Source organism: Sceloporus occidentalis, unplaced genomic scaffold, assembly GCF_023333645.1.
Source record: "Sceloporus occidentalis isolate IW3139 unplaced genomic scaffold, rSceOcc1.0.p SCAF_1, whole genome shotgun sequence".
Lineage (NCBI taxonomy): Eukaryota > Metazoa > Chordata > Lepidosauria > Squamata > Phrynosomatidae > Sceloporus > Sceloporus occidentalis.
In genome coordinates, this window is record NW_028316981.1 from 68,465,016 (window position 1) to 68,477,615 (window position 12,600).

Sequence of the window (12,600 nt, forward strand, 5' to 3'; positions counted from 1 at the left end):
TTAGAAAGAAAGGGAAGAAGAGAAATCGGACGATAGCTAGACAAGGAGGAGGGGTCAAGAGAAGGTTTTTTCAGAATTGGGGAAATGAGAGCATGTTTGAAGTCCAAAGGGAAGGAGCCTGTAGAGAGAGAGAGATTGAAGATATGGAGAAGTGAGGGCAGAAAGGAGGGAGCTATAGAGATTAGAAGACGAGTAGGAATTGGATCAAGAGAGCAAGTTGCAGGTTTGACAGAGTTCAGAAGTGTAGAGAGTTCATCCAAAGAAGCAGGAGGAAACACAGAAAATTTGTTAGGTGAAGGTGATAGAAGATTAAGAGCAGAAGAAGAATCAGGAGGGACTATCTCAGAGCGAATAGTGGTAATCTTAGAGATGAAATAGTTAGCAAAGTCATTAGGAGAGAATGATGAAGAGACAGGAGGAGAGGGAGGTTTAAGCAAAGTGTTGAAGGTGGAGAACAAACGCTGCGGGCACCTCTCATTGGCGGAGATCAATGATTTGTAATAATTCTGTTTTGCCATAGAGAGGGAGCGTGAGAAGGAAGAAAGAACAAATTTGAAATGGATAAAATCAGCCCACTCTTTGGGCTTTCTCCAAAGACGTTCGGCTGCTCTAGAGCAGAACCGGAGAAACTTAATGTTGGGGGTAAGCCAGGGCTGAGGCCTAGTCTTAGAGGAAGAAGTGCGTACAGAGACAGGGGCAAAATGGTCGAGAGTCGAGGAAAGAGTAGAGTTAAATAAAGACATTGCTGAATCAGCAGAATCCCCGAGATTTAGGGAAGAGAGAGATGAATCCAGGGTCAGACCAAGATGGTTAGAGTCAACAGATTGAAGATCACGAAAATGGCGTTGAACAGTATGACGAGGAGGTGGAGTATAAGTGAGAGCAAAGGAGATTAAATGATGGTCAGATAGTGGAAAGTCAAGTGCCAGGTAGTCAGAAATGGCACAGTTTGCAGCAAGAACCAGGTCAAGACAGTGACCAAGAGAATGAGTTGAAGAGTTGGAGTGTGGCTGGAGGCCAAAAGAAGCTAGCAGAGAGTTAAAGCGAGATGTTGTAGGGTTATTGGAATTTACATGTTAATCAGTGTGTTAGTGTGATGGTTTACCACATACTGTGCAGCTGCGGAAAAGTCCACATAGGGATTACCAAACACAGTGTTCAAACACAAATCAAGGAACATGAGAGACACTGCAGACTGAGCCAGCCAGAAAAATCAGCAGTAGAAGAACACCTTGCCAACCATCCTGGGCATAAAATGCTATTTGAAAACAATTCTGGACCATGCCAATAATTATTGGGTCAGGTTGCACAGGGAAGCCATTGCAATCTACAAACACCTGGACAACTTCAACAGGAAAGAAGAAAACCTTAAAAAAAACAAGGCTTGGCTACCAGTCCTCAAAAACACAAAAAATCAAAACTCAAAACATGCAAATGAACACCACCCAGGGTCAGGGGATTTCTCAACAGACAATGGATCATAATTAAATAGGCACCCTGAGGCCTTCCATTCAACAACAGACCAACACACAGATTAACATGTAAATCGCTTCCGTCCAACCAAAGGTCACACAGTGTATATATACCTCGCTCACTTCCAGGTCACTATTCTCTAAAGATGCCAGCCACAGATGCTGGTGAAATGTCAGAAAAAACCCTTCTAGAACACAGCCACTTAGCCCAAAACCCCCACAAAAAACAATGTACTATTTATTTTTGAATTTTAAAAAATTCAAAAAATGTCCAAAAGACATTATTGGGTTACTCTCAACAGGCATTTAGAAATAATGATAATATTTCTCCTGACATTTTAGCTTCTATGAGGCTATCTTATAAGGTACTTTTAAAACAGAGAAAAACCTGCACATGTTAGATCACAATGGAAACAATTACCAGTAGCCCTAGCTGTGACAGAAAAGAACAAGGAGCACTTTTGGGATATCATTTCTTCTGGTATGCACATGATCAATTGGGGAAATTTCATCAGAGCAATGGTACACTCATTCTGGCAGGCTTTATGGAGCTATACCCTCAGGGAATCAGTCTCAGTTGGTTTCCGAAACTACTTGTTTGCCTTATCAGTGCCCAGTGTCAGTGTCTGAGATAAAGAAGCTGATTGCAGCTCTTACCCTGAGCAAGGCTGGAGGTCCAGAAATTCCTGTCCTCTTTGCTCTGTATTAGAATATGTTATTTGTAGAGTATAAGATAGATTTAAAATATTATCCCAGAAACGTGCCTAGAAGAAACATACAGTGGTCCTTGGTATCCTCAGGGGTTTGGTTCCAGGAACCCTCACGGACACCCAAATCCATGGATGCTCAAGTCCCATTATATACAGTGGTATAGTAAAACAGTGTCTCTTATATAAAGTGGCAAAACTAAAGGTTGCTTTTTGGAATTAAAAAAAAATTATTTTCAAGCTATGGATGGTTGAATCTATTGATACGGAGGGCTGACTGCATGACTTAAATGTATATATCTGGCTGGTGGGATAGGTATGAATTGTGGGGGGGGAGGCAAGTAAAGGATAGGGAGGCTGATATAGGTACTGTATTTGTATTAGACTGTCTTATTAGACTGTCTTAGACTTTGCTGCAGACATGTAGTATCATTCATCAGATTTTTTAGAGGTAAAGTTTGTATGTGTTCCCTTGAACAAGGTTTTGATTATTATTTTTAGAGGAAAAACAATACAGTATAAAAACATTAAAAAAGAGCAATGATGAAGACATTATACCTTGATCAAGTAATGATTGCTTCAAGATGTGCAATATATAATAAATCCCTATTCTAGTTGTAACTCTGCTGTGTGTTTTATTTGAAGACGTGTTAAGTTTAGATCAGTATGCAAAGGGGTATTTATTGTAGCAAAGTGGTATCGTAGTGCATATTGTAGATATTGTTAAGACTAAGTCTCAAAGGTGCTGCAGTTCCTTTTTGCTACAATAAACACCCCTTTGCATTTTGTGTGTATGTTTGTGCAATGTCATGAAACTTTAATGTTTCACAAATTCCAAGAGTGTCCAAAACCAAGGAAAAGACCCCCCCCCCCCCCCGCCGAGCAAACTTGCATTTTGAAACATCTTGTTAGAAAGAGTGCTTTGGAAAGTGATTTTACAGAAAAAAGTACGCATTGTGGCATATTCCTTTGAAGGCATGGCCACATTAGTGATGTAACTATGGCTGCATCTGCACTGCAGAAATAATCCATTTTGATGCTACTTTAACTCCCAAGATTCCATAGCATGAAGCCATGGCAGTTAATGCAGTGTCAAACTGTATTATTTCTGCAATGCAGATGCGGCGTGTGTCACTCTTTTCACTTAGCTGTTAGAATGGCCTTCAAAGCTTCAAAGCAGAATTGTACCTTACAGAGCTACAACTCCGAGTTTTGAGGGAGAAGTCTAACAGGTGGATGATGCCCCCCCATCAGAAAATAAAGCTGTACACTGAAGTCATGGAAACGTTAGCTTGGGTTTAAAGCTGGCTGTGGTCTCCGTGCCTCCAGAGAGGTCGCCCCTTTTGGCCTCTGGTGCAATGCTCCATAAAGGCCATGCGACCCTATAGGAGTTTATCACACAAAGGAGATTGGGAGTTTATCCCATGGATATCCTGGAAATATTGCATATTTATGCAAAACATTGCACAAAACCTGCCATTAAAGTGGTTACAAAGAAGCATTAATGTGCATCTTTTTACTTTTGGGATTCCAGTGACAATGCATTTCCAATATCATTTTATTTGTGCAATTGTGTGTGATAATCATTTGTGCAATTAGGGCCTGAGCAATTAGGATGCGCATTTAAAGCATCCTGCTAATAAAGCCGAAATGGTGAGTTAGGGCCCATACAGACAGGCCAAAATAAAGCTGCTCCAGGTCACTTTGTAGGTATGCTGTTTAAATGATGCATGCGTCCTAACAGTCTGGAAACTGCGCTAAAGCCATGCTCCAGTCCTAAGGATCTGAGCGCAGCTTTGGTGCAGCTTCTGGCCTCTTAAGATGCATGTGTCATTTAAATAGCATACCTCCAAAGTGACCTGGAACAGCTTTATTTTGGCCTGTCTGTATGGGCCCTTACTCACCATTTCTGCTTCATTAGCAGGATGCTTTAAATGTGCTTTAATCTCTCTTTAATGCCGAAAAGAGCCCCAGTGTGATAAACTCAAGACAGATGCCACTCCTTTTCCATGCCTGCCATTTCACCCTTTGCTGTCCAGGAGGAATATCCAATTTGGAGAAGGACCAAGAGGCCTCATGAATGCACATGGATGATGCCTTTTCGCTTTCCTTTGCCCATTTCCTTGTCTGCCCTCCATTTTGAAGGTGACCAAAGAAGCTTGGCTTTACATCTCTAGAGGGGGGCTTCCCTTTTGTCTCGAAAATCGTCCATGTTGATTGAGCAGGGTCCCCTTTCTGGGGGTTGTGTTTGGCTTTCCTTTGGCCCTCTTTAGTTGTCCTCCATTCGGAGCCTGACTCCGGAGCAAGGCATGGGGCACTTCTGGGAGTTTTCCCCGGGGTTTTTTCCAGGGGAATGGCTTAATTCCTGAGGCGGGAAAGCCACAGAAATCTCGGGGGAGCCTCCGACGTGGCTTTCCCAGGGCTCTGGGGGGCTTCCCCCCCTTGGCCTCTCCTCTCCTCCTCGCCCTTCTTCCCTGGAGAAGGCAGAAGGCCTTGCCTTGGAAAGGGGAGCCCAGGCACTTTCCCTCCTCAAAGCCTCTCCTTTTGTCGCAACCAGAAGCAGCAGCAGCTGTTCCTGCTTTGCTGCCTCTGGGCGTTAATTGTGTGTGTGTTGGGTGCGTTTGTGTCAGAGAGGCAACCCCCCCACACACACACACACAGGAGGAGGAGGAGGAGGAGGCAGCCCTTCCCTCCCCTTTGTCTGGGCGCAGAAGAGGGGCAGCCTTGGAGGAGGGCGGCCACTCCGAGTCTCCTTCCAGGGCTGGCCTGAGGAGGCAGGGCTTCGGGGCGTCCCCGCCCTCCTTGGCCCCGGACCCTGGCTCTAGTCTTTGCGGAGGGGGCCGGTCTCTCTCTCTCTCTCTCTCTCTCTCTCTCTCTCTCCTGGCTTCCTCTGGGGTCGGCGGGCGCAGCATGGCTTCGTCTCCGGCGCGGGAGCTCACCCAGAACCCGCTGCAGAAGATCTGGGTGCCTTACAACAACGGGCTCCCGGCCAAACACAGCGCCCAGCGCGGAGGTGAGCCCCAGGAGGGAGGAGGAGGAGGAGGAGGAGGCCAGGGGGTCCTCCTTTTCCCGGACGCGTCCTCCATCATCCCTCTCAGCCCTCGGCCCGGCAGGAGGAGGAGGAGGAGGCGTCCCCAAAGGCCCTCCTCTCCCTTCCCAGCAGGAGCAAAGGAGCGGGGCTTTGCAGGTCTAGCAGTCCTTCATATCTATAGCTATATCGATCTCTCTCTCTCTCTCTCTCCGTTGCTTTCTTCCCTCTTCACTGTCTTCCATTTTTATTTATTTGGTTTCTGTCCCGCCTTTCTCCCCGAAAGGGACCCCAGGCGGCTCACAGATATAATGGCTGCATCCATACTGGAGAAATAACCCGCTTTGACTCTTTGTCTGGCTCAAGGCTGCTATGGAATTCTGGGAGTTGGAGTTTGTTATGGGGACCAGAGCGGAGCTCCAACTCCCAGAATTCCATAGCAGCCTTGAGCCAGACAAAGAGTCAAAGCGGTGCCAAACCGGGCTATCGCTCCAGTGTGGATACAGATTTTAGAAATAGCAACCCCTGCTACTTAGTCATGGAGGACATTTGGGGATCCCTCCCGGACGGAAAGAGGGAGTGGAGGAGGTGTCCGGGGAAAGGAGGGCGCCTGGTCACTCGTGGGGGGGGGGAAGGGCTTGGAGAATAGTCATCATCATAATAATAATCGTGTATTTATATTTCCCTGCCTCTCCCGGGTGGATGGAGAAGGCCTCGGGGGAAGGAGGCCTGTGGGCAGCCCTCCAGGAGGGTCCTCTGGGGGAAGGAGGGCGAGGCTTCCCTCCTGGCTGCCACCTCCCTGCCTGTCATGGACTTGCTCCAGAGGAACGACCTGGTGCCCTCAGGAGGCTCCCTCAGAGTTGTTGGCCCAGGGAACCAGCCAGCGTGGAGGGGGTGGGGATGGGTGGCAGAGAGGAAAAAATGCCCAGGTGTGCCTTTAATGGCTGTTTGTAAATGTCTGGGTGGTCCTTATTACCATCCTTTTATTTGTTACCTTCCCTGAGGGAAAGCAGTCAAGAGAACTTAGGAAGTACTGAGGGTGCCTCCAGGCTTCCCTCATCAGCCCCACTGACAGGCCCATGCCCTTTGCCTGCACTTTCAGTTATCCCTCTAAATCCTGACTGTTATAGAATCCTAAAATCCTAGAGTTGGAAGAGACCACAAGGGCCATCCAGTCCAACCCCATTCTGCCACGCAGGAACACAGAATCCAAATGCCCCTGAGAGATGGCCATCCAGCCTCTGTTTAAAGACCTCCAAGGAAGGAGACTCCACTACACTCCGAGGAAGGAGTGTGTTCCACTGTCAAACAGCCCTTACTGTCAGGAAGTTCCTCTTAATGTTGAGGTGGAATCTCATTTCCTGTAGTTTGCATCCATTGTCCCAGGTCCTAGTCTCTGGAACAGCACAAAACAAGCTTGCTCCCTCCTCAATATGACATCCCTTCATAGATTTAAACAGGGCTATTGTATCACCTCTTAACCTAGAATCATATTGGCTTTTTTTAGCTGCCGCATCACACTGCTGACTCATGTTCAACTTGTGGTCTACTAAGACTCCTAGATTGATTGATTGATTGAAATTTTATTTCTATACCGCCGTTCCCACGATCACGGTGGTTTACAGGCAATACAAATGCAATACAATACAGATTAAAAGAAAACAACTTCACAATGAAAAATACCCCAAATAAAACCAGCGTAACTATACATCATTAAAATCCACATAGAATCAATTAAAAATTACTAATCAATCTAAAAATTCCAATACAATACAACACACAGTACATAGGGGAAAAGCAGTCAGGACATGTGAGGGAAGGCTTGACAAAATAAATGAGTCTTCAGGTTCTTCTTGAACGACTCCAGGGAGGGGGCTAAGCGGAGCTCCTCAGGGAGAGCGTTCCAAGATTGCGGGGCTGCCACAGAGAATGCCCTTTGCGCCGTTAGTACAAATCTTGTCTTGGGAACGCTCAAAAGATTTTTCCCCCCTGACCTGAGTGTGCGGGGCGGATTGTATGGATCCCTTTCACATGTCGTCTTGTTAAGCGACCCCCCTCCCCATCATGTATCTGTGCATTTAATTCTTTTTGCCTAAGTGCAGTACCTTACATTTTTCACTGTTGAAGTTCACTAGTTTTGGCCCAGCTTTCTAATCTACTAAGGTTAATTTGAATTTTGTTCCTCTCCTCTGGGGCATTAGCTATACCCCCTAATTTGGTTTCATCTGCAGATTTAATAAGCATGCCCTCTAATTTTGTCATGGTTAACTGCCTTCAAGTCGGCCCCAACACATGCTGACCCTGTGGGTGAGACATCTCCAAGACCTCTTAGCCTCTGTTGCTCTGCTTAGGCTTTGTAGATTGAGGCCTGTGACCTCTCTGACTGAGTCCATCCACCTGGCCTGTGGTTTCCCGCTCTCTCTACTTTACCTTTCCCAGCATTATTGTCTTTTCTAATGAGCCATGTCCTCTCATGATGTGGCCAAAGTAGGTCAGCCTCAGTTTAGTCGTCCTGGCTTCCAGGGAAATTTTCATCTTGATCTCTTCTAGGATCCATTTGTTTGTCTCTTTGTGTTGTCCATGGTATTCTAAGCACTCTTCTCTAACACCACATCCCAAATGAGTTTTCTTTTTATGCACTTTCTTCACTGTCCAGCTCTCACATCTGTACATGGTGTGGGGAATACAATTGCTTGGACAATTCTAACTTAAGTGCTCAGGTGTATATCTTTACTCTTTAGGCTCTTGTCGAGTTCCTTCATGGTTACCCTTCCCATTCCTAGTCTTCTGATTTCTTGTTTGCAATCTCCATTCTGATCAGTGTATGATCCAAGGTATAGGAACTCTTCAACTATTTTGATTTCCTTGTTGTCTTGGTAGGATTTGTGTAGATTCTCTGTGGCCATTAATCTTTGTTTTCTTTATGTTGAGCATAAAGATGCTCCCGTGAACATCATGCAATAATGCTGTGATTATCACACAACATCTCATGACGTTGCAATTATTGCACAATTATCCTATGAATAAAGAGGCATTCTAGTGCTGCTTTTTATTCATGGGATTTTCCTGTGAATAAAAAGCAGCACTAGAATGCCTCTTGATTCACAGGATAATTGCAGAATAATTGCGATGTTGCAAGACGTCATGTGAAAATCATAGCATTATTGCTATACTCCCTTCTTTTTTGATAGTGTAATAAAGTCCTATGATGTTTTCTGCTAGAAGTATGGTGTCATCATAATAATCCTTACTGTCTCTTACATTTTTCTTTCTTTCTAGTGATAGAAATTTTGGTGCCAATATTAAGGGGGAAAATGGAGGGAATATGCAAAGACAAGACACTTAGATTTTGAGATGGCAAGGTCCTTGCCTTCAGGCATATTACTATTACTTTAATATTTGTATTATAATTAGACCAGGGAAGCCTTTGTTTGTTTTGACTAATTTTGCTGACAGATGAATTATGACTGTTAGAGTAATGGAAAAACCTTCAGCTACTGAATTTCAGCCAATTAATCAATTGAGATGGTTCAGAAAATTCTCAATATGAAAGGACCTACCTGGCAGGATAGGTAAGACTTCCGTGGTTGGTTTTAGCTCTCCTGTGCTAAATACCTGAAAGGCACGAGATCTCAGTTGATCTTGGAAGCTAAGCAGGGTCAGCCCAGGTTAGTACTTGGATAGGAGGAGTTGCTGTTCTTTGCCTTCCAGTCGTTTCTGACTTATGGTAACCCTAAAGCAACACTGTCATGTGATTTTCTGGGGCTGAGAGTGTTTGATTCTCAAGGTGAGTTGCCATGGCCAAGCAGCGAATCAAACTCTGATCTCCAGAGTCATAGTCTAGTGCTCAAACTACCACATTTTGCTGGCTCTCTTCTTGGATGGGAGACAGCGAATGGATCCCAAGTGCTGTAGGCTATATTTCAGGAAGGAACTGGCAAAACCATTATTAAGTATTCCTTGCTGAAGAAAACCTTACGAAAGTAATGACACCATAAGTCAACAAAAGACTTGAAACCGCACATGCACACACATGCGTGCACACTCAGAGGTAACTCTCACTGATTTAACTGGGACTTAGTTTTGTATAGATGTGCATAGGATAACTTTGTAAGAATTTTACTTAGATGATAAAGGTGTTCCCAGTATATGTAGAAGCCCCTGCTGAAAAAAGTGTGTGTTTGTGGGTAATTTTTCTGGATAAATGGCTTTCAAGTATCTGTTTTATAGGCTGATCTCTGGTGGAGTGCTGAAGAAATTGAGGGCAGAAGTTGTGTGTGTGTGTGTGCCTGGAATAATTCTAGAGGAAAGTAGAGGAAGTGGCCTGGAATGAGTCCCAGAGTGGAAGGTGCTGGTCTTACATGTTGTTGTTGTTTTCTCAACAGTATGTAAATAAGTAGGAGGAGGTGGAGAAGCAGATAGAGATCTAAGATAACAGGTATTGCTGTAGCTGAGCCTTGTGGCAGACGATTGCTTCTGCTCTGGTGAAGAACTAGATGTTACTGCTTGGTATCTGGCTTCCAGTTTCATTGTCATTTGGGTCTAAACTGACTAACACTGAATGAAGCTGTTTGAGGCAGCTGCTGCTTGAAAGGGATGTTGTCATTATGCCATGAGGGCAAACAGGAGTGTCAGTTGCCATGCCTTGTAGTGCAGAGTGATCTAGTCTTCTAGGATTTCAGTGTTCTTAGACCTATGGCTCTCCTGTTTTTGTGGGAGAGTAGATATCTGGGCAACAGCTCTCAGCTTTTGGTTGGTATTGAAGTGAGCAATTGGAAACATTGGAAGAGATGAGGACCTTGTCCCTAGAATCCTCCTCTGTTAGTAGTAAGACACCTCTCTTGTCTAATAGCTAGTGTGGGCAGGAGAGCCCAACATAGGGTGAAGCATAGTGTGTGCAGCCATGTGAATGTATAGTGTCAAAAGGCTATACTTCATACTTCACTTAGAGATTACTGCCACTTCAGGATCATAAAGACATTTGTTCACTCTAGTAATTCTTTTTTTTTTTTTTTTGCCAGAAATTTTTACTGAAAGCATTAATTCATTTCCCCCCCTGTCCTACATTCTCTCCCAAGTTTGAACATAGTTTCAGCATATTACCCCTTGGGGTTTTCAATATTTTGTTCATACCTCTGCTAATGGATTGGGATTTTTGAATATAATTCAATGTAGCAGTTTTCCCCTAGTCTTGTCTTTGTATTACCATCCATGTTAAGATTTGGAGGCTATCTGTGGGCCAATAAAGGCCTGCCTTCCAGAAATTGTGAGAGGTCTGTGTTATTCTTCAGAACTGGTTGTAGCTCATTGGTGATGGGTTTGAGTGGTCTCAGCTGCGGAGTGTAGATGACTATTAGGGGCGTTCTGTCATTTTGTTTTTGCTGTAGTAGATGGTTACTGGGCATTAATTTTGTCTTGTCAATTTGTTCCTTTATCATGTTGCGTAGAAGTCTATTATACAATTGCATGGTGTTGAGCAAGTGGAGCTCCATGTCATGTAGTATGCACAAAAGAGCAACTGTTTCAACAAATAAATTGTGCCAGAACAGCCACATAGAGGATCTGATAACAGATGGTGAACAAAGGTCAAAGAGGTAAGAAAAGGAATTGCTTTAAAGGCCCTTCTGCCCTCCTATCTATGCTTTGCATATCAACAATGTTTAGTTGTTAACATCTGCCTCATAGCTACTAAAATAAAAAATTTCTTGTTCTAAGTCGAACTAAATTTAGCTAAGACTGAATATTTTTTAACATTAGACTGAACATTCAGAATAGTCTTACTCATTTTATAGGTTAGAACAGAATGTAAAAGCGTTGAATTGCAGTGTTTACATGTTTAAGACCTTGGCGCACTGCCATACTTTACATAGCAAATATACCTGCTGTATGTACCCTAATCTTACAGTAAAGTTTCACATAGCAAACATGAGAAAATATATATGAAAAAGTGGATGCTGTACATGTAGGAACCCTCATTTCTAAAAGTGTGTGTGCGTGCGTGCATGCATATATGTTATTTTGGCCCATCACTTGCCTATCAGTATACAGGCACAGTGCAGCCTGACATCTATATTTTACATGTTTACTGTAGGAAACACTGTTTGATAACACCAATGGTTACAGCAGACATATAAAGTTTGTCATATAAAGTTTGAGTTTGGACTCCACTGAATTTCAGCAGCATTATGAGAATAAACCACAGCAAGCCCTAGGATTGTACACTTCTCCCTTGTCTCTCCTAGTCTAGTGCAACCACAAGAAGGTGTTTGAAAGCTTCCAGTTCTGTTTTCAAATTTTATGCTCACTGATTGGTCCACATCTGAAAAACCATGCGTAATTTTAACTATGGTTTGCCTGGAAGAAGCCAACTTTGACCCATCCATTAATGTCCATGAACATGAACAAATTAAAAAACAACAATTAAGATTATATTAGAGCAGGGGTGCCCAACATGCGGCCTGGGGGCCGGATGCGGGCCCCCAAAGGATTTCTGGAGGCCCGGGGTCAAACAGTCAGCAGGAGGAGGATGTCCCGGCTCCCAGAGTCCTCCCCGATTGCAGGGGGCTTTGGAGGATGGGAGCAATGGACTCTTTGCCCAGAGTTTGCCATTCCTTCCCAGGAGAGCTTTTGCTCGGTGCAGGCCTACAACTCCTCTCACCCCATTGCCCAGGCAGAAAGAAAGGAGGGAGGAAAGAAAGAATCAAAGAAGTGAAGAAGTGAAGCAGGAAAGAAAGATGGGAGGGAGGGAGGGAGCAGAAAGGAAGAAAGGAGGAAGGAAGGAAAGAAAGAAGGGAGGGAGGGAGGAAGGGAAGGATTAAGGAAAGAAAGAGAGATGCAAGGAAAGAAGGAAATAAAGAAAGGAGAGATGGAGGAATGAAGCAGGGAACTAAAGAAAGGAGGGAAGAAGCAAGACAGGGAGGGGGGAGGGAGGAAGGGGATGCCTGCCCCTTATTGAGGTGACCAGGCTTCCCCTCCTTTTCCTGGACATGTCCCCCTCTCGGCCTTCCTGTCCAGGAGGAGGGTTTCCACATTGTCCTCCATTTTTAGCATGGCTAAGAAGTATGGATTTACATTTATATGCTTCCAGCTTTTATTTGATTGTGTCCTCCATGTTGTTGAAAGTCCTACATTTCACTGTCCTAAACCTATTGGTGGCCCGAACAACCCAGCCGACCTTAATTTCGGCCCCTGCCTCCTTCCAAGTTGGGCACCCCTTTATTAGAGTGTGGACATATTCAAATGGGAAAACTTTCCAGTCTGCTCTTCACAACTATGCCAGAGGGAAAAGGGGAATGGAAGCTGTAGGCCATCCCTGTTAGACAGAACAATGGTTCAATGTGACAAGGGGCCAAGGTGACAATATAGGCCAGTTTCAAGGGCTCCCAAAAGTTTT

The 12,600-nt window shown here is 44.5% G+C and overlaps 1 protein-coding gene across 5 annotated transcripts in view; it reads left to right on the forward strand.

Moving 5' to 3' along the window:
• PFKFB4 (6-phosphofructo-2-kinase/fructose-2,6-biphosphatase 4) overlaps positions 1–12,600 on the forward strand; it is a 96,421-nt gene that overhangs the window by 37,824 nt on the left and 45,997 nt on the right. For 2 of the 5 annotated variants that reach the window (XM_089523816.1, XM_089523824.1), the window contains exon 1: positions 5,046–5,192. The exons of 2 other annotated variants lie outside the window; for them this stretch is intronic. In XM_089523816.1, coding sequence (XP_089379942.1) covers positions 5,090–5,192 — 103 coding nt within the window. In that variant the 5' untranslated portion in view covers positions 5,046–5,089. Of the gene's footprint in view, positions 1–5,045; positions 5,193–10,773; positions 10,802–12,600 lie in introns of those variants that run through there. One more of the 5 variants, XM_089523843.1, reaches the window with a different exon arrangement.